This window comes from Otolemur garnettii, unplaced genomic scaffold (genome assembly GCF_000181295.1).
Source record: "Otolemur garnettii isolate 467f Iridium unplaced genomic scaffold, OtoGar3 scaffold00029, whole genome shotgun sequence".
Classification (NCBI taxonomy): Eukaryota; Metazoa; Chordata; class Mammalia; order Primates; family Galagidae; genus Otolemur; species Otolemur garnettii.
In genome coordinates, this window is record NW_003852424.1 from 8,685,211 (window position 1) to 8,707,705 (window position 22,495).

The window sequence follows — 22,495 nt, forward strand, 5'->3', positions numbered from 1 at the left end:
TCACGCTACCAGACCTCAGATTATACTATAAATCCATAGTGATCAAAACAGCATGGTACTGGCACAAAAATAGAGAGGTAGATGTATGGAACAGCTTTCTCTTTCTTGACTCCTGCCTGCCTCACGAGGTCTAAACCTTCATGCCCCAGTATGGACATTCTCTGTGAGAACATTCTTCCCACTAGAATGTCCTTCCAGGCCTGGCCACTAGACAAAACCCACCCACCCCTTATGACGGCAGGCCCTGCCATGACTGCCCCCTCCCAAGGAAAAAATGCCTATGACCTCCCCTTCCAGCCCCGCTCCACCCAGCATGAATTTTGACCCCAGCAGGCAGGATGGTGCAAGTTCACTAATGTGTGTACACAGCTGCTTCCTTCCTTCAGAACGCAGCCACCTATGCTTTAGTGTCAAACATTGTTGTTTAAATAAGAAAAGTGTTTCCTCGTTGGAAAAGTGATGTGGGATCATTTTAGTTAATTTTGAAACAAACAGAAAATGTGAAGGAAATACATGAAATTTTTTAGTCCCTAACCATCAGACAGCAAATAGCTCTGTGTCCTTCCAATCTTCTTTTTATGCAAAGATAAATATATATTAAGATTCTTCTTCTTTGTCACTAAAAGTGGTCATAGTCTACATATTGTTTTGTAATGTAGTCTTTTCACTTAACTATATCCTAAGGCAGGCTGGGCGTTTTAATTCTATTGATAGGATAGATTTACACCCACTGCACAGCAGTGACTTTCAACTGGTGTGCCGTGGCACAGCGTGGTGTGCAGCAAAAATTTTTAAAGCTCATGAATTCAATTATTTTCAAAATAAATTAAAAGCACAGTAAGTATATTCTTTTTTTCACTGTTTTCTTTTTTTGATCAACATAATTTAAGTGGGCCGTACAAGTTTCACTGTAGGTTCAAGTATGCCATGAGATTAAAAAAAAAGTTGAAAAACACTGCTTTATAGTAAACATGAGCTCCTTACCTTATTCACCTCTATGCTTTTAATGCCTCACACATGCCTGAGGTATTTTAGATGTCCCAGTGGTGATTCCCCAGTAGGGTTTGATTTTAGGACATTCACAAGTCCCTTCTGACAAGCCATTACAGGACAAGGCTACATGAGAGGGTTTGCAAACTCTAAGACCTTGGGGACCAGGCAGGGAACATAAGTAAAAGTGATTTAGGTATAAGGCATGGCCAGGGGCGAGAAAGGAGAGGGCTAAGTAGAGAACAAACATCACCAGCTGCTTCTCAGTGGCGGCCAACCACTGCCCTGCTCGGATGTGGGTCCCATGTCAGCTATGTTCCAATTTTTTTCAGAGAGGCTAGAAATCCAGATCTGTATATAAAACACTCAGAACAAATGCCCAGTTAAACTTCGTTTAAGCCACAGTAAGTGCGTCTTCCAGGCAGGTCTGGCCTACACGCTGCCAGTTTGCTCCTGGCGCTGCTCAATGCTGAGATGGCACCTCTTGGTTTCTATAATGTGTGAACACACTTGTGGTGAGAAGGATGAATCCTCAGTGTCAGCTCAGAAGCTGACCAGTCTCTAGAGCAACTGGTGTGCTGCGAAAATTTTTAAAGTTTAAATTGCTTTCGAAAGAAGTTCAAAGCACAGTTAAGTATATATTTTTTTACTCTTTTTTAATCAACATAGTTTAAGTGTGCTACTGAAGTTCAACTCTAGATTCAAGTGTGCTATGAGAGGAAAAAAGGTCAAAAAACACTACTCTAGAAAGATACAATTTTCAGGACACATTTCATTCCTTCCACAAGAGCCAGATTCTTGACTAGGGGGTGCTTATACCCCCAACAGTGACTGGGCAATATCTGGAAACATTTGTGGTTACCAGAACTTGCCAGGAAGGGTATCTGGAGGGTAGAAAATATTGATGGCCAGTTTTACTCTAAAACAAAGGAATCAAAATATCTGAGAATAGGGCTCAGGCTTCATATTTTAAAAGCGCGAGTGATTCTAACATGCAGCCTGGGTTGAGGCCTGTACCACTGAACAGTGAGTTCCCTGCATGTGTCCATAATGAAGTCATCCTCCTCCCTTGAACCTACTTTAACTCAAACAGGTGCTCAATAAATATTTGCTGCCCAGATGGGAGGACAGTCAGTCACCTATCATTAGTACACTGTAAACTGCTATGTTGAACTGGTATTGACTTTCAACATTCTACGGGTGGCTGATAGAAGCTCCCCCAGCCCCGCCCAAGTCAATTATTCACTACATCAAAAGGATACAACCTGCGGGATTCAGTCAGCAGCATGCTAACATGCTTTCTGTTGGAGTGATTACTTCTGAAAGTGAAGGGTACGGAAACAATCTGGACAACATATTCACATCAGAGGAAGCTTACAAAATTAACTCGCAATCTTTTCATCACTCCTCCTGGTCAAACGCAATGAGAAGAACTAGAAATTGTATACTCAGTGCAGTCCTGGATGCTTCCACTGCTATCAGTCAAGGAGATGTGAAATAATAAAAAACAAAACCCAAACCAGGGCAGGAAAGAAAGTCTAGTGTCCTAACACTAACCAGATTTCTCTATAATCAGAATTATTTGCTAGGTGACTTATTCACATCTAATTGAACGGAAAATTTTCACAAGTCTTGGTGGAAACTATAAAGTGATAACAAATGAACAAGGATAAGATCTTTAGTATTGAAATCGGTGCCATCCCACCTGCCTGCCTCTCCACTGCTATGTAAGAGGGTAGAAGTATCACTTGGGCTCCCTGAGGATAGCACAGGGCCTGTAGCCAGGTGGTAAGGAAGCCTGGGGCCCTTATCCCGAGTCATTGCTGGCACTGTGCAAGGGTTCACAACAGACTGCCCATCCCTGAAGCCTAAAGAGGGAGACATCAGGGTAACTGAGTCACTAGATTAGGTGGGGTAAAGAGCCTTACTAGGCAAGAGGAAGTCTAATGGGAGCCGCAGGAAGGGCACTATGCAGGCCTAGAGGACATGACGAGAGGGCAGACAGCTTCCCACAGTGGTTAAACAGAGGCTGAGCCCTGACCGGATAAGACAGAGAAAAAGTCCAGATAGAAGTAACAGCACGTGCAAAGGCCCAGGGGCAGGGATAGTGTGGTGTGTTGGGGTAACTCCAAGAAGTTCCACTTATCAAGGGGCTTTTTTCTTTTTTTTTGAGACAAAGTCTCAAGCTGTCACCCTGGGTAAAGAGCCACCGCATCACAGCAACCTCAAACTCTTGGGTTTAAGCAATTCTCTTGCCTCAGCCTCCCAAGTAGCTGGGACTACAGGTGCCCACCACAACGCCCGGCTACTTTTTGTTGTTGTTGTTGCCATTGTTATCTTAGCTGGCCTAGGTTGGGTTTGAACTTGCCAGCCTTGGTGTATGTGGCCAGCACCCTACCTACTGAGCTACAAGTGCTCACAGCAACCTCAAACTCTTGCAGGCACCCACCACAACGCCCAGCTATTTTTGTTGTTGTCATTGTTTAGCAGGCCCATGCTGGGTGCTAACCCACCAGCCTTGGTGTATGTGGCTGGTGCCCTAATCACTGAGCTATGGGCACTGAGCCTCAAGTGGCTTTCTAAGGATGAGACAAGGTGGGAGGTTGAGGCTGGAGAGGGCCAGACAGAAAATGCTAAATAGGGCAGCATCCGTAGCTCAGTGGGTAGGGCACTGGCTGCATTCACTGAGGCTGGTGGGTTCAAACCCATGAACCTGGACTGGGCCAGCTAAAATCAACAATGACAACTGCAACAACAGAAAAATAGCTGGGTGGTGTGGTGGGCACCTGTAGTCCCAGCTACTTGAGAGGTTGAGGCAAGAGAATTGCTTAAACCCGAGAGTTTGAGGTTGCTGTGAGCTGTGATGCCACAGTACTACCTAAGGATGCTGTCTCCAAAAAAACAGACAACTCATAAAATGCTAAGTAAAGGTCTCCCACTGAGGAGAGGTGGTCTAAAGAGGTTTTCTCAGGCAGGAAAAAAGGGGAGATCTTAAGAAGGGGCGTCACAGTGCACAGAAGATGATAGCAGGTGTGGCACCGGCCTGTACACTCCAATGCCAGCTCCCCCACTTTCCACTGCACGACCTTGGGCAGGTGATTAACTCATCTGTGTTCAGGGAGTAAAAAGAACACTTAATTTTCAAGTCAGAGAGGACTGATGAGGATACGGATGGGGCTAAGGGGGCGTGTAGAACTGAGGACACCAGGGAGAATGGCTGAATTCACACGGGGGAAGGGGCAGAACTCTAGGAACGGGGAGAACCAGTGGGAGAGGGGAGAGAGGCAATGGACACTGGCAAGGCTGTTGCTGGCAAACGAGGTTTCTTTTTATTTTTTTTAAAGAGCTCAGAGACCAAAAAAAAAAAAAAAAAAAAATGGAGAAGAGGCACAGAGAGGGAGGGAATATATGTAGCAGGAATACATCCACCATTTGGCACTTCCTCAAGATACTGTACTAGAGATTTAAAAGATTTAAATTGCTTTTTGCTCATTTTTGGATGTTGCCCTGAGCTTCCCTGACTCTGGGCCAAGCTGCCAAGGGCCAAGAGTGACAGAGAAGGCCCTATCATCTGGACTGTAACAGGCTCTCAACAAAGCTTGCTGCTGTCCCGACTTTGAAGGTTGTGGTTTGTTTTCACGGCTGTCCTGTCACAAGGGCCTCTTTCACGGCTGTCCTGTCACAAGGATGAGCATGGGCTCTGTGTCCCCAAATCCCTCATCCACTTGTTGGAAGCCAGGGCATCCAGACATGTGCCTCTAAAGGGAACATGTTGCCCTTGAACCCAGGCTAGGGGCCCCGGTGGTTTTTCAATTTCTGCTTTGTAATCGGGTAAGAAGGACCTGCCTGCCTTGCTGCACCCCAGCAGACAATGTGAGACCTCAAGCAATGTGAGTAAAAGGCAGGTATCTGGGGAATAAATGCTCTGTTCAGAGGTAAGCAGAGGAGCTTGCAACCCGATAATTGCATTCTCTACCTTTGCTGTTTCAGCAGCTAGAAGCAAGCCTGGGCCTGGTCAGGCTCTTATTCAATAAGGTTCTTGTACATGCAAGATCAGGGGAAATGCAATTTTTAAGGCAATTTTTTTTTTTTGGTCCATGCATTTCCTTAGACTAGAGACTTGTTTGGTCTCAGGACACCAGCCTATGCTGTGTCAAATTCATTCATATAACAGGACAATAACTGAGACTGATTTATAATATAACTTTTTAGATATTAAAATGTTAATGAAATTGTTGTCATGACAAATAATAGCTTATGTTTTTATTTTAAACATTCTCATGGCCTCATCCCCTTTTTAAAAATTTCCACTCACATAAAGAGAATGCTTTATAATCTGATTTAAAAAATCAGTTCCTTCCCCCATCCCCCAATTACTCCTCCATAGTAATTTATTTTCTCTACAGAAAATGTTAATAACTGGCCAGGAATCTAAATGTTAAAAGCAAGAAAACAATGAAATCTTGAAAATGAAAATAAATGATCTACTTTTTTTTTTCTTTCAGAGAAATGGCTGCTCCCAAAAACTGTAGGATGTAGGAAGGGGAGGACTTCAAGTTCCCTAAAAGCAGCCAGTGGCCCTCATACTTTCCATACCATGTACACATTGCATGGATAGAGCATTCTGCTGCTGGCCATTGCTCAGGAAATCTAAAGGTGATAGATGCTTCTAGAAGATCACTGTAGTGCAATGAGAAAAGTGCCTTCAGGAGAGACAGGTGCCAAAGACTTTGGAGAGAAGAACTCCAAAGACAAAAGATGGAAGAGATGGTTTCAGAGGAGAGGACATTTGAGAAGGGTATTGATGGGTGAATAGGAATTCTCCAGCTGGAAGAAGATAGATGAGAAGACACGTTGTATCAGGGAAGCTGAACACCACAAACTAAAAGGAGGCAGAGCTGAAGACACATGGCAAAGAACTTAAGAACCAGGCCAAGATCTTATCCTCCTTCCCACTGATCAGTTAAGTGTGAGAAGGGGTCATGAGCAGTGTTACAGAAGTTCTTCTGGCTGCAGTGTAGAGGACAGAATGGACAGGGGCCACCCTGGGAGGCCAAGTAAGCAACTACTGTGTTTCCCCGAAAATAAGACACTATCTTATATTTATTTTTTCTCGAGAAAAAAAGACACACTAGGGCTTATATTCAGGGGATGTCTTCCCTCTCTCTGCCAAAATGCATGGCATGGCTATGCAGTGTATCTGTATCACTAGGTCTTATTATAGGGGTAGGGCTTATATTTAACAAATGCATAGAAATAAGCCCTGCTAGGGCTTATTGTTGGGGTAGGTCTTATTTTGGGGGAAACACGGTACGATACTGGTCCAAGCAAGACACAGGGAGGGCCTGCAGCAGGCCAGCACTGGTGTGGATGGAGGAGGGAATGTACCAGAGACCTGGAAGGTGGGAGCAGCACGACTGGGTGACCAGTCACTTAGCAGGAGGTTTTCAGGCAGAGAACACAGAAAGCTGCAGACTGACAACCACCTAACTGTAAAATCCATGCTGAGAAAGAAAAGGTCAAAAAATATACATATATTGTGGCCAGAAAACTGAAAAAGGTGGGAGGCATCTAGTTGGGGAGAAACAGCTGTGTGAACTGAATAGGAAAGAGGCCAAATCAATGGTAGAGAGTCTCAGGTCTGGAAGTGGTCTGCCTGATAAATGTTTTCTATTTCTTTCTTTACATACTCCAGGTGACAGGGAGCTCACTACCTATGCAGACTTGCCATTACACTGAGACTCTTTGAGCGCACACTGAGCCACAAATCTTTTCCTCTGGCTCCACAGGAATTTTTACTCTCAGCTGCTCAGTGAAGTTTCTTGGAAACCCACTTGATTTAGCAAGAAGGACTGAGCAGTGGTCTGTTCTCTCATCCTGTTGGATGGAAGAAGACCCTCCACTAGATAGGGCACAGGCTGAGAATAAGTTACAGCAAAGAACGACAACGCATGGAACGCCTGTGGTGGCCACTCCTGGCCGTGACCTTGGGTTTGAAGCTACCTTGGCTGCCTGTACCCCCTGCCCTATCGCATCCCATCAGAAGATCCCATTACCGTGCTGTTGCAGCCAGCAAAGCAGGCGGACAGGTAGGTGATGCCATCTGCCCCACACACTGGAGTGAAGGAATCGGTTTGGCATTCACAGTTATTATTGCAGGGCGAGTAGGGGTCCAGGGCTGAGCCGGGCGCTGAGCTGGAAAAGAAAGAAGAGGTAGAAGCCTGAGAAACCAGTCAGATGACCCAGTGCAGCCCTCGGCCCTCTACTGTGACAAGTCACGTGGAATTCTTAGCCTGCTACTCCCTCCTTCTCTCCCAACTGCAGTCTTCCCTGTCCTGCCCAGGGCTGCTGCAGAGAGGTATGCGGGCTGTGCACTGCACAGTGTTGCCAGCACAAGTGGCTGGTGGGGTGGGGGCCAGTTCACTGCCACTCCTCTCATGAAGTCAGAAGGGAGGTGCCCCTTCTACACTGGCACCAATATGCCCTCTGGGCCGGCAGCAGCTAGGGCCCAGCTCAGGCCACCCGCCTCCACAATGCCTCTCCAGACTGCTACAGCCTCAGCCCATCCCTTCTCCCTGCACCAACAGCTGAACACTGATTGACCTTCCTCCCTCTCTGGACGGCTCCTTGTCTCTGTGTTTTATTCCTCCCCGACAGACAGGAAGCCTTGCGATACTTACTACACTGCTTCAATTAGATTGGCTTCCACAATTATTGTCTGTCTGATTAAGTCAACGTACTGAGAAAAATAACACCAAGATGTTTTAAATTTTCCTTTGCGTCACTAAAGGCACAGTTACCAAGAGCAGCCAAATTGAAAAAAGACAAAGAGGGTGGGGTGGGTGTCTCTCAGCCATGTAAGAGAGGGACTGTCACTTCTTCAGCCTGATTCTTTTCCACTGTGTCTCCTAAGGCTCAGCACCCTTCACAATGATCATGATGGTGACGCCTGACAGTTTGTGTGTCATGTATTGTTCAAGGTATTGCACGTATTATTTCATTTATTCTTAAACCCCATGGGCTTTGAGAAGAAAACTGAGGCCCAGCTAGGTTAGGTGGCAAGTCTCAGTGTGTGTAAGTCATAAATGGTAGAGGAAGCATTACAAGTGGGGTGGTTTGACTGCAGGCTCTACACATTTCCCCTCCCTTCTTTAATGAAAGAATAATGTCATTACAGGAAGACTCTGTGCTCGTAACCATCATAATTTTCTACTTGAGTTGAGTGACCCACTATGGGAAATAGCTTTTATGCCCACCACAGGCAGACTAGGAGGCACTGTATCTATTTGGACCAGGAGGGCCTGAAGGGTAAGGTGGGGATTACAAGAGGCAACCCCTGCTCGGCGCCTGTAGCTCAGTGGCTAAGGGCGCCAGCCACATAACCAGAGCTGGCAGGTTCAAATCCAGTCCAGGCCTGTCAACCAACAATGACAACCGATAACCAAAAAATACTGGGTGTTGTGGTGGGTGCTTGTAGTCCCAGCTATTTGGGAGGCTGAGGCAAGAGACTTGCTTAAGCCCAAGAGTTGGACGTTGCTGTGAGCTGTGATGCCACTTCACTCTACCAAGGGCAACACAGTGAGACTCTGCCTCAAAAAAAAAAAAAAAAAAAAAAAGAGGTAACCTTATAGTGGTGGGAAAGGGGAAGGAGGGACACATGGTTCCTGGATTGTGCACGCATCGATGAGAAGCTGCCTCTTCTCTGTTCCCATTTCACCTGCTCACCCTTGTGGGATGGCAGATGAGCCTGGCTCTAGGGCATCTTCTAGGCATATCTGCAGAAGCAGGCCTAGTGGCCTGCCTAGAGGAAGAGCCTGGAGAAAGAGGAACACATCACCTGCAGGCCAGCTATGCTGCAGCCTCAATGCTCCAGGCAGGATTTCCACAGCAGCCTCAGAGTTCCACATAGAAAAGGGGACAGCTATTGACACCGGATTCATAAGGAGTCCCCATAATTCCCGCTAAGGGTAATTCTGATGAGACTCTGGGATAATAACTAGGAAATAAGAAAGGTCCCATAAGAACTAACTTCTTCTCCTGTCCCTTTTTTTCCCTTCCCTCTTTCCCATCCACACTTAAAAATATCTACCATGGGCCAGACTCTGTAATTACCATGTGAGCCTAGTGACAGGTTCGAACAGTGTAAGAAATTGTTGAAATCGATTCTGTCTTTCATTGTAGGCTGAATTTTAAAATACAATTTATTCTGATTTCCCTCTTTACATCTTTCTTAAAGCCAAATGCCAAAAATAGTGCTGTGAGTTCTCTGGGGTATGAGCCATTGTTCTCCATGGAGCTGCCTAGGCTGCCATGTGGGACAGTCTGACCTTCCTGCCCGGGGGGTCATACAGATCCTCCCACTCAGGGTGTGACATGCAGAATGTCCTTGCCTCCTCTGCTCAGGGTCACCAGGACAGAGCTGACTCCATTAACCTACGGCAGACAGAGAGTGTTGGTGTGGGCGGCGGCAGCTGCTTTGGGTACTCACTTGTTTCCGTAGGGAACAGTAACCCCAGCCACAGGGCCTGTGTCACAGCCCAGGAAGAGGAAGGACACGTAGCAAGCTGTGGACACCAGGTTGACCAGCATGGCCATCCGAATGGCCCCCAGGGCAGACAGGCTGAGCTTCTTTACCAGGAGACCACCTAGGAAGATCCCCAGACAGGCACACGGGATTGCAGTCATCCCTGGAAGGAAGCAGAGGGCAGGGCCATGAATAGGAAGAAAGTTGATCCACACAGCTGGGCCAAGCACCATGAATTCCCTGTGACCCCAAAGCAGCCCCGCTGCTTCCAGAGGACCCCAAGTCTTCATGAAGGGCCCAATTTCTGCCCTAAAAGAGTTCACAGAAAATTGGAGGAGACAGACCAGAAAAAACTCAGTTATCACAGGTCTAAGTGCAGGCACCTACCACTCTAAATGGGGCACCATCGTGACAAATCCATGCACACAAGCTGAAATGGGGACAAAGGCAGGCAGACTGGGAACCCAGGTGTGCATTTTGGGAAAATAACATCATGGAGCCTGATGTGTTCTCTGTGCAGTTTTGAGGGGCTCCTGGAAGGGACTTAGGATCATTTAGGGATTTTTCTCCCCCACTTCTAATGAGGTAAGGAGGGAGGGCTTCACGGAGGGTCTGGAGGCTGTTTAACGGGAAGGTCACAGGACTCACCAGGCCTCAGAGACAGTGTGGGAATCAGCCCTGCCACCCCTCAGGAAGTGGCATCCATCAGATCACTACGTTTTGTAGTTCTTGGTCAGTAACTGGCATATATATTTTTTTCCCCTTCTCTCTCTCTCATAACCGAGCTATCTGCAAGGGAGCAGTACCATAAACCTGTTATTTTTGATTCTTAGAGAACCATGGAATTTGAGGAGGACCAAAGATTCCCAAGGTTCCAGTCTCCCAGTTGGTTTTGCTACATTCTGATTCATTTCATCTAAAACTGGGCTTTACACTATCATGTGTCATTTCTCTGCCCTGTAGATTATGCACGGCCAGTTCCGCAGTCTAGCCTGCCTCCTCCCTGCCAATCAACGGACCTCTAGGTCAATCGACTACATCAACCGGCTGGTATGTGCTAAGGGAATGCAAATTAATTTTAATCTTAGGGTAAGAAAATGTACTCAGGGAGGAGGCCTCGCTCTGCAAGAAAATAGCACAAGTCACACTTAAAACATCATTTGCTGCTCTTGGAATATCTGTGCTCGGTATAGAAGCATCTCAGCAGCTGGCTCCTGGGTGCCTCTGTCTTTGTCCCATGGCATACTGCCCACCCCGACCACGGCACTCCCCATCCTCTCTCTCAGGAATAGGCCACACAGTGTAGTCCACACCCTCAGGCTTCACACTTGCAATAGTTCCCTCCTGAGGGACACTTACCCTGTGTGTTTACTCGGCTGGATTCTACCCCATTCTGAGAGGCCTTCCCAGATCACCCCATCTCGAGGAAGCCCTGCACCCCACTGTAAAGTTACTCTCTATTGTTTCTTGCCTGGTTTTATTGTTTCCACAGCTCTTCCAGCTCTGTGAAACCCCCTCATTTGTTTTTGAGTTTCTTGTTCTCTCTCCCTCTAGTAAGACGCAGCTTCCCTGAGAATAAGAACCTTTCCTGCCTCATTCAGCCCAGCCCAGATTCCCTGTTGCCTGGCACGGTACCCAGCACTGAGTGGGCATTCAAGTATTATTTTCAGAATGAATGAATTGCTGAGCAGATTGGGTCCGTGTGAATGAGCATCAGTGACAACATGCCCACGCCCAGAGAACAGGCCTGTGTTTTGTTTTATTTCCCAGCACAGACAGTGGGGGTGTGACCTGGAGAGGTGGTAACCATGGCAACAGGCTTTTTGCACCTTTTCTCTAAGCCATCATCAATCAGTTCCCCCTTCCCCCTCCCTGATATGTGTACATGTCCTTAACACTCCAGGTGGGGAGAAGGGGCAGAACTTGCCTGAAACTCCATCCTTGTTAAGGTAACCTGCGCAGATCTTCTGATCTTCACTCTCGCATCCGCCCCCTTCTCCCCTTGGTCACCTGTTTTGCTCTCCTCTGAGCTCTGCCCCATTTGCTGGTGACTTCGGGGGGGGGCAGGCAGAGCCCAGTATTGATGCCCTGGGATGACCACATGGGCCCCATTTCCCAGATCCGTCGGACCTACCTACAAATTGGCCTCCCTGATGCCCCCATCCAAGGCCTGCCTCCACTGTCCACACTGACTGGACTGACATCACAGGGAGGGGACACTGGACTTGCCAGGGCAGGAGATGGTGCCCCCAGCCAAATGCTCTAACGGCCAGAAGTCACTGGGAGACAAACAGGCACAAGAAGGGAAATTTGGGTTTTTTTTTTTTTGACCTTCTGCCCTGAAGACTATTGATTTGTTTGTCGATAGAAGACTTAGGTGTCTGTTCTGAAATGGAATGCAGTCCCCAAAGCTGGAGCAATTACACAAACATAATCGAAATGGAAGGAAAAGCAACAGAGAAACCAGGTGGTGAGACAGAGAATGGTCCGGGGGCTGGAGGGCTAAACCTCAGAGATGCTGGAGGTGACAGGACGTTACAACTTTAATCATAAAGAGGTGTACTTTACCCTATCTCTGCCGGGCGGGTATGGAAGGGCCGGTTGCATTTTGCTAATATTTCGTGGAAATAAAACTTACCAAATACTGAATATGAAAGAATTACTATAGTGTAAAAGAAAAGAAATAAGCCTTGTGTCATCCTTGCAGTCCCCAGGGAGAGGGATGGTGATCTAGCCATGTCACTGAGATAGGGCTTTAATTTTTTTTCAAATTGAGGTAGGTTGTGTCCTGTGAAGCTCTGAGTGGTTACACAGTGCTCAGGCAGCCCATGCTCAGATCAGGCTTGGAACATTTCTAACAGTCCGGGAGTCTCCTGGTGCTTTTGTCCTCTATTCTCCTGCCAAGGGTAACCATTATTCTGGGCCCTATCACCGTAATTAACTCTTCCTCTTTTAAATTCATATAAATATGTTCTCTTTTGAGTCTAGTATCTTTCAGCTTAGCGAGATTCAACCACATTGAGGCATATATCAAACTTCTTTCCTTTCCATGCTGTGTAACAGTCTACTGAATGAACATTCTATAATATTTGCCCATTCCACCATTGACAGTTGGGCTGTTTCCAGTTTGGGGCTATTATGCATAAAATGGCTCTGGACATTGCTATATATGCTATATTAATGAGTGAAACTAAACACTGATTTCTGTTGGATAGCTGCCCAGGAATAGACCTGATGGATCACGGCACAGACATATGCTTTAGCTCTCACAGGTACTGCCAAAGCGTTCTCCAAAGTGACTGCATCAAATCCCATTCCCACCAGCAGTGTGAGAGTTCCAGTTGCTCCACAACCTCACCAACACTTGTTACTATCAGTCTGGTGGGTACACAGTAGCATCTCATCGTAGTCTTTCCCTGATGAGTCACGATGGTTAGTTAGCACCTTTGCATGCATTTCTTGGCCATTTCGTGAAGTGAGATTTTAAAGGAGAATATCAGAAAATATCATCTTCCCATTCCTCTATGCAGGTGGTCTGACTCCCACTAAGGAGAGAAGATGAAGTCTGACCAGCAGGAGCTTCCCCACACACCTGGCTGTACAGTAGCCCCCATCCTGTGTCCCTCCTCTGCTCTTTCAGGCAAACACCTGAGCTCGTCTCTCAGGGCTGTCCACCCACATTCCTCCTCTCTTCTGAAAATCCCCATCTGCTGCCTCCTTTCCTCTGCTGAGAAACCTGCTCAAGTCTCTCCTGTCCTGGCAACCACCCAATCACCACTCCCCTCCCTTGACCCCAGCACATGCCCCTGGTTGTGTCCTCTCTCCTTTCTCCACCAAGTTCTGTGCTCACTGTCTACTCGCCTCTCATGAGATGCTCTGCACACCACAGACAGGGCTCACCACTGCCACTGGCATAGGCTGTAGGGCATCCTCCCTACTAAAGCTGACAGAGCCCTCATTTTGCTGGACCGTTCAGTGTTGGCTGCTTCTTTCTTCTTGGAATCATCTGGTCTATGACTCCCATGATTCACACTTTCTAGATTGTCCAGACACTGTTTATTCAACTCCGCAGACTCCTCTGTCCTCGAGCTGGGGAGGGACCTGCCCTATTCTAATTCTACAGGTTCTCCCTGTGTATATTCTGCTCCCATGTGTGCACCCACATGCTGATGCAGCTAAATCTCTATGACATGAGTAAGCTTTGAAACACACAAAAATCAAGAAACACAAAATCTGTGTGGTGGAAATAAAATGAAATGAAGTCCTCTCAGCAACACCGATAAGCCAAACAAGTTGAAATTTGCAAAGGTGAAATCAGAAAGGATACTCTTTTTTTTTTTTTTTTTTTTGAGACAGCCTCAAGCTGTCCCCCTGGGTAGAGTGCCGTGGCATTACAGCTCACAGCAACCTCCAACTCCTGGGCTCAAGCGAGTCTCCTGCCTCCGCCTCCCAAGTAGCTGGGACCACAGGCGCCCACCACAACGCCCGGCTATTTTTTGGTTGCAGCCGTCATTGTTGTTTGGCGGGTCCGGGTTGGGGATTCGAACCCGCCACCTTAGGTGTACATGGCTGGCGCCTTAGCCGGTTGAGCCACAGGCGCCAAGCCAGAAAGGACACTCTTGACTGTGTTTCTTGAAAGTGAAATAATGGACTGAAACGCAGTCTGTCTCAAAGTTTTCACAATGACCTACATACTGTATAATAGTAATTATATTAATAATACTACATATTACTATCCCTTCTCGAGCCCTTAACTAAACCCAGGACATCAACTTAGATACACCACAGGCATCTCACACTCAGCATCCTCAAGTCTGAACTCAATCTTTAACCCAGATCTGACTCTTCTTCCTTATTTCCAGTTTTCACAGATGGTACCACCAGCTGTCCGAGGTGGAAACTGGAGAGTCATCCTCAACTCCTCCTTCTCCTTTAACTGCTATGTCTCTGTTCTGTCTGCTGCTAATCAACATCTAAGCTGATTAACTCAACAAACGCAGCTTCTCAGTCATGTGAGGAAGGGCAGAAAATATTGTCACCAAACGAAAAGCAAACTAAGACAAGCTGTGAGACCAATTCCTGACCCTGCCTACGCCAAGCTGCCTCTCGAGGGCCAATGGGTTTTCCTGTTGTGCACCATCTCCAAACAACAGCAAGTGACACTTGCAGGCACTGCTGAGAAGAACTGTAGCCCCAGGCCTAAGTTTGGGAGGAGGAGCGCCAGCCTCCTTTAGTCATGTCTGCCAAGGGCATGGGGAGAGGTGGCGAGTGTAAGGCTTACTGTGGGCTCTGTCCTGCCAAGAATATCCCTGCTTTCTTACGCACCTGACAAAACCCCACTAACCTCTCAAGATTCATCCTTCTAGTCCTCTTCCTTCACCTGATCTTCCCCAAATTTTCCAGTCCTCATCAATCTATCCACATCCTGGCCTATTGCAATGCCTCTATGTACATTTTATATTTTTGCTCCTTATTATCTTCCACTTTTAGAAATTGTCTCAGGTAGGCAAATCTTACCCTGAGAATGTACTTTGGAATTCTGTATTTACAGAGACCACCTGCATACTGCTGCTGTAGGCCCCACATTTCAGTTGGGGGGGGCGTGGTAAATTCTCTTGAGTTACACACAGCAGCCTCCCCTCCTCTGCCGTGCCAGGACGACTAAGGGACAGACTCACCAAGCAGCTGGTTGGCAGAAGAGGTGGTGAGGTTAAACTGCTGCTCCAGGTACTTCCCCAGGAAGGCAGCGAAGCCAGCCACCACTGCGATCTCCATGCAGGCGGCCAGGATGATGCAGGTGAACACAGGGTTTGCAAGCAGGTGCTTGGTGACCTTCGGGATCACTGTGGGCAGAGAGGGTAGAAAGTCAGAGTCACACTCCGGGTTCCTGTCTGGGAGCCTCCTGCTCCAGGTACCTGGATGCTTAGGCCAAACCCTACTCCGGTACCTATGAAAATTCTGGCTTCAAAACATATTTAGTATTTGCCAATCAAACAATCTTCTACTAAAACCAAAGAGCTTATACCATACCTTTTCTTGCAGTTCACTGGAGACACTAAAATATGTATTTTAAACAATCAGAAGATATTTCCAACCCCACTCTCTACCCCAAAGAACTTTGGGGTTTTCTTCTCAAAAGAAAAACATGTGTGTTATATATGATAAATACCAATATATCTAAGTATATGTTAATATACCTGTTGATGAATATAGAGAGAGCTGTCCAGCAAGTGTCCAGCCACTGTGAATACATCTTTTTCATATTACAAGGCTATATTACGTTCCAGACAGTTCTTGCATGTGTTCAGAAAATATAATCTTAAGTTTCAAGAAAGAAATAAAATTCTAGTACTCTCCAAAATATGTGTGTGCCCAGTCCAACCCCTTCTCAGCACCTCTGCAGCCACCTCCCTGGCTGAGGCGTCCATCAGCTTTCCTGTGGGGACGGGGTCTTAGTTTTCACTCCTGATGCGATATATGGTAGCCAGCAGGATCAGTGCACATTTGTTTTCTGCTTAAAACATTATAACAGCCCAAATCCATGCTCTGTGCCACGGCCCTCGGTCCAACCCTCAGCACTCTATCGGATCACTCTTCCCTTTCCACCCTTCCTTCCTTCCAGTCCAGCCCCAGCAGCCCTTGCTGTTTCTCACCTGCTCCGGGGTCCTCCCTACTCAGGGGTTTGTGTTTGGAGCAGTTCCCTCCACAGCAGTGGTTCTCAACCTTTCCAACGCCTCGGGCCTTTAATACAGTTTCTGTGGGTCACGACCCACAGGTTGAGAACCGCTGCTGTCCGGGGATGCTCTGACCCCAGGTCGGTGCCACACAGTTCCTCCTCAGGTGTTTGTTCTCATCACCCAATGCCCCCCAGAAGTTCGATCCAGCCCCAGGTGCTCAGGGCTCCTAAGAGAAGGTGGTGGGCAAAAGCACTGGGGGCAAGTGCACCACTTTAAATGTGGACAGATCCAGGAAACAGATGCTATTGAAGCAATGAAATTCCCTGTTACTTTCTTATACCCTATTTTTCTTAAAGCCCATGGTTTTTATACATGTAAACCACTAAGACTTCCCCTTACCTCAGTAGTTTTAAAAATAAGAGATTCAGTTTGTGAAAATCCTTTAAAGAGAAGCACAGTATTTGGATATTTCTAGTAACCAGAGTGCTTGGCACATGGGTCTTCAACTAGGTCTCCTCACTTATGGCACCACTACATATCCTGGCAGTGTGCAAGAGGCCTCTGGGGTATCAGGACAACCCTGTCACATCAGAATTTATGCCATAATTTTAAAGTGTACTTATAAAACCATTTACTGAAATATAGTTTACACATCAAATGTGTGGTTTTATGGCTACTGAGGTTTAAGACAATACTAGATTAAAACATGTAGATTTAAGTTGATTTAAGGAGAAGTCTTACATATGTAATCGTTTAGGTGAACATAAAGGCAGCAGAAATTGTTAGGGTGGTGTGCCAGACACTAAAGTTAGGGAACTCTATTCTGCAGTATTCATAAAGACATGGAATATTTGACATGTGATGTACCTGTTATCCACCTGTGCAAATAGAAAAGATAAGAACACTGAGTTCCCAGATAAAGCAAGTACTATACCAAGGCTAGGAAAAACCAATCAGTGCCTGTGGTCACATTATACAAAATAAACAGGTGGGCAGGGAGTCTAACATTGCAATCCAAGGTGATGAATTAGCCCGCTGTCCTAAAGAAGAGAGCTAATTACACAGGCTCAATCTCATCTCCTAGGAGATGAAACCTCTAAAAGGCCCAACTAATTAGAATAAAATAATAATAGAGACTACATAAGTTTTTAATAATGTTAACAGACAAGCTCAATAAATCAAAATGACAGAACCACGGGTCAAGCACTGGCAGATACACAAAACTGAAAATGTATCATTTCTAGGAAAGATATCAAGTTTCGAAAAATGAAAATCTATGTAAGAGATAGGGAATTAAGGGCTCTTGGGCATAATGAAAGAACTTGGTTATGGAACAAGACTGAGCCGGATGACTGAAGCTTCAGAATTACTGTGGCGGTTCCTTGTAAAACTGCTGAAACCTTAAGAAGGCAACTCTGATTAAATAAATGTACAAAGTAAAAAAAAAAACTTCAAAAAGGTATGAATGAGATTAAAGATGGCAAAGAAACAACTTTAAATCCATGATATTTTTATATTCATATTCTACTAGATTTTAAGTATACTGGCTTTCTTTGCATTTTTTTTTTACAGTTTCAAAAATTTACAATTACTTGAATTTTTAGATATATTTTAAATACATATCTAGAATTGTTTACTTTTAAAAGCTATGTTTAAATGTTGGGAAACTTTCCTTTGTTAAATATACTCTTTTTTAAAAGTATTATACAAATATTTAGACTGAGAAATGCTGACTGTGAAGTATTTAAAAACAGATTGTTTAACAAATATAGAAGATGAAGACATTGGGCATAAATAGAGGACAATGAGGTAAGCATTTATCTTCACGTTCAGGATATTTGCTACAGCACATGGCATGATGTACACGTGGCAAGAGACTGGCTGTTCATGTCACCAAGCTCCACACTGCAGAGAGCGCAGTATGGATCATATCGGGTCGACACAGCACCTCCTTACGAATTCGAAAGTCCTGTTTATACCTACGTTTTGGCAGGTACTAATGCTGTTAATCACAGCGCTCTCTTGTAATTAAGATATCTAAACGCTGCCAACATTGAACAGGCAGGCTGGGGACATTCCAGGAAAACGATCCTCTGCCGTGGTTTTACTCACTGGCGTCACTTCCTTTGTCAGGGTGCAGAATCCTCAGGTTCCGGGACTCCGCAAGAATAAAGCATTACAGCTATATTCAGTCGCAAATAACACTGCTGCTGGGCTGACATCTGATACCTCCAGCATGCCCCAGTTGGCACTTCTGGCTCAGAAATGACACTGATGACTGGGGTTTGATCACATTGTCTATGGAGGTCCCATATCTCCCCGTCCTTGTTTGGGGTCATCATGATTTGTTTGGGGATGAGAAGGGCGCCGCTCAGCAAAGGCAGCTCCAGTTAATGGAACCTTCTTATACTTCAGCAAGCAATTTAATTATTCCAGAGATAATCCCACTTCAGTGGGAAGGATCCCTTATTGAGATAGGCGTCTGCCTGCTTTTGTCTTAATATCTAATGAGTAATTTCTCCTTGAATTAGATGTGAAAATCATTACATTTGAGGATTATCTGAATGGAGGCCCAGGGAAGCCTCAGTGGGCCTCATTTGCATGAACATTTTTTTTTCCTCTACAAAGCTGATCTACCTCTAGAAACAACAGCTGCCTCTTGTGTTCAGCTATTTTCCTCCCTGTATCTTCTTCCCATCACCAGTGATATTGCAAAGACTTCTATCACCCTGGAAAGATGATTCCTTCTCAAAGGTTCAGCCTACCTTCCAAAGCCCCAGTTTGAGAAGGGCTATTAATTAGCTCAATCCTGGGGCTACCTCAGCATTGTAAGCTTTTTCCTTAAATGGATTCTTAAGCCCATAAAAACGACATTCCAAAGAGGCAGTAGCTAATGAGGTGGCCCAGGCAAACAGGCACTGCTGAACCAAGGCCACACCAGGCCACTGCACACCCTTAGCCATTTACATCCCACCTAGTGATTTAGCCTCAGAAGCTGGGAGCTGGGAGCAGGGGGTGGGAAGTAGGTTGGCTTGAATCTCAGTCTCACCAGCCGGGGAAACCATTTCAACTCTGCTGGGGGAACTGGCGCTGTCACCCGCAGGACTGGAAGCAGCAGCAGGGAGCACTCTCTACGGGGACTCAGGTTTTCTACTGCTAGTCTTCAAAAGACATTCCTGTAAGAATGAGACTTCTTGGAGACTTGTGGGGCTTTCAGGAGGGAGAACGGTAGGTCTGCATAAGTCATGAGAACCCATGATGACAGGGCAGTTCCTACATGCCAGATATTGTCTCCTGGAGCAGTCCATCTTCCCTGCTCAAGGGCCCTGCCCTCTGCTTCCCTTCCAACTCATATAGTCCTCACAATAAGCCTAGGATCTCGGAACTATTAAGATGCCCCCATCTACCCATTTACAATAAAAGTGAAGCAGAGAGAAAGGTCCCACGGTCAGATGGGCACAGCAGAGACTCAAACCCTGGCCCTCGCCACCACACCCAGCGTGTGCTCCGTGACAAGCATGCTACTTTGCTCTCGGTTCTGGGAGGTGCTGCTTGTTTTGAAGATTAAGCAGGGAGACTGCTCCTGGTAGTCAAAGGCACAGCTTAACTCTTAGAAATAACAACGCATTCCCGCTCAGTCTGGTGCAAATGACCAGATCTGGCATGGATCTGGGCTTAGCCCATGTTTTTGAAGGAAGAGAGCTGGAAAGAGAGGGGTGGGAAAGGAAAAACAAAAAGGGATCTGAGAGCCAAAAGAGGAGCCCTGTACTGAAGATTCTGCTGAATAGGGTTGTATAAAATAATGCCTGAGAACCTGGTGTCAGGAGCCAGGTAATGGGGATTTAAATTCTGCTCTCAAAACTTCACAGAGCTGTGACCAGAGTGCATGACTCCATTCAATGGATGGCTGGAAAGATGGAATGAGACCTGTGATGTAAAGTTTGTGGCCTGGTATCTCTGGAACAGGCGCCAGCTCAATAAGAACCATAATTGATAAAAGTAGAACTAGTCCATGGCCAAGGCAGGGAGTCCGTCCCCAGGCTTCTCGCCATTTGTAGTGTCCCTGGGGGCCATGAGAACACAGGCTTGCTGTGAGGCTGTGTCTGTGTGAGCAGGTAGAGCTATGAAAAGCCTGGGGGTCCGCAGTTGTGCAGGTGGGGAACTGAGTTTCTGGAGCCTTCGCTGGAGTCGAGCCTTCCCAAGGAGATCTCACTCCTCCAGAGGGCCGTGTGACAGGCCTAGTCAGGTGAAGGTGCCCCAGGATTAGTTCTTGTGGGGCTCAGCATATAGTCTATTTGCCTCTCAGTATATTTCTGCCTATGATCTCTCTATTGAAATTGGCCTTGACTTTCTCTTTAATAATGTTGCTGTCAATACACCAAGTTTCAAGGCTGCCAAGACTGGTGATGAAGCCACTGCATGCAAATAAATGCTAATTATCGCAGTGCCGGACGCTGTGTGTTGGGCTCCCAGTGTTCAATGGGGCACCGAGGGAAGGGTTTTTCGTCTAACAACAGCAGGTCGTCTTATCACCACCATTTCAGACCTGAGGGTTCTATGAGAGGCTGGAAATCCTCCTTACCCAAAGCCATAAACCCAAGAGGTGAAGGTGGGTGGATTCCAGTTTAGGCCAGCCTGGATTACAAAGTTCATACTCTTAACTCTTCAGGTACTTCATGAGGATTTTAATCAGCAAAAAAAAATTTTTTTAGCTTTTCATTTTAGCTTTGTGGCATCATAGACAATGAGGTTTATCTGAGGCATGGTTGGTGCTAACTGGTAAAGCCATTTGCGGAAAGCGTACACGTCAGGAAGGGCTTCCCAACATGTGAGACCCAGGAACGGAAGGAAACAGAGAGGCAGACGGAGCCGAATGAGAACAAGGAAGAAATGACAAAGATGGGAAAAATCTTATAACAGAGATGCCAGTGTGAATCCAGGGTAGTGACTCCTGGGACAAATAAAGTATCAAGGCACAGCACGAATGTTGAACCTCACACTCTGTGTGGGCTGCCATCAGGACGACAAAGGCCCATCATTAGAGATGCTTAACAAATGCAAAGTGGATTAAAGAATCCAACAAAGAAACGAATGTATGGATCCAAAGTCTTCAAGGGTAACTGTTACAGCCTCTTAAGCAGCATGAACTGAAAAGAAAGAAGAAAAACTTAGGGTCAAGCCATCAGTGCCATTCCATGGGGTGGTTCAGGGAGAAGCAGGAAGCAGCTCATAGTCAGGATCAACAATTCCTGCCGGTGGGGTCAGAAATCCAGAGTGTATCTTTTCTCCATTCCCACTGTTGATTCTGGAGCTGCCTAAATCACTCCCGTAGGTAGGGGTAAGGGGAAAGTCCAAGAGAAGAGGCGGCCTATAGTGACCAGAAGTCTTCTGGAGACAAGCCCCTGCCACAGGTGAGCTGGCCGCAGCTCTGGCAGCTGCTGGCCCCAGCTTTGGGCCCACTGTGGAGTCTGAGTCTTGGCTATTGTGAATAGTGCCGCAATAAAGTATCTCTTTGATATACTGATTTCCCCTCCTTTGCATGGATGCCCAGATATGGGGTTGCTGGGTCATACGGTAGTTCTGTTTTCAGTTTTTTGAGAAACCTCCATACTGTTCTCCATGGTGGTTGTGCTATTTATTTATTTTTGGCCGGGGCTGGGTTTGAACCCACCACCTCTGGCACGTGGGGCCGGCGCCCTACTCCTTTGAGCCACAGGCGCTGCCACAGGTTGTGCTATGTTACATCCCCACAATAATTAAAATAAAATAAAAACTCAGGGTGAAAGTACCATTAAAGTTACTAAAATAAAGCAAGAACCAGTGTCTGCAGAGGCACCGTCACCTTCCTGCAAAGCCTATCACCCTAGTCATTTCCCTCCCTCCCTCTGGAGTGTGAAGTCGGAACAGAACAGGCTGGTCACAGGATCGACGAGATGAAGAAGGCAGCCTGGGAGGCAGCAACCTCTTATTCAGGCGCAATATTGTGTCTTTCCATGTCAGAGGCAGCAGGGAGAAAACAACGAAGGGAATAAAGAGTCTTTTGTAAGCAAACAGCCACTTTCACTACTTGGCAGCAGCTCCCAAGTGGGGAGAACGGTGCCCACGTCAGCCAGGCAGGGCTGGCTGCACTTAGCATTCATGAAAACGCAAACAATGTGAGAACTCGCTCCTGGGAAATCTGGAAAGACAAATAGTAACGTTCAGGAAAAAAATAATGGAGTCCAACACCCGAGTTGATGTAAATGCTCATCTTTAAGCCCACGGTCGGTTCCTAATGTGGTTTCTTTACAGCAGGCCTTCCACA

General features: G+C 46.4%; 1 protein-coding gene across 1 annotated transcript in view; it reads right to left on the reverse strand.

The window, feature by feature from the left end:
* The window catches only part of SLCO3A1 (solute carrier organic anion transporter family member 3A1), a 266,408-nt gene that overhangs the window by 26,027 nt on the left and 217,886 nt on the right, over positions 1-22,495 (reverse strand). The window contains exons 5-7 of the mRNA XM_012804584.2: positions 15,193-15,357; positions 9,479-9,677; positions 7,047-7,185 (exon numbers count right to left, since the gene is read on the reverse strand). Of these exons, the coding sequence (XP_012660038.1) occupies positions 7,047-7,185; positions 9,479-9,677; positions 15,193-15,357 (503 nt within the window). The remainder of the gene's footprint in view (positions 1-7,046; positions 7,186-9,478; positions 9,678-15,192; positions 15,358-22,495) is intronic.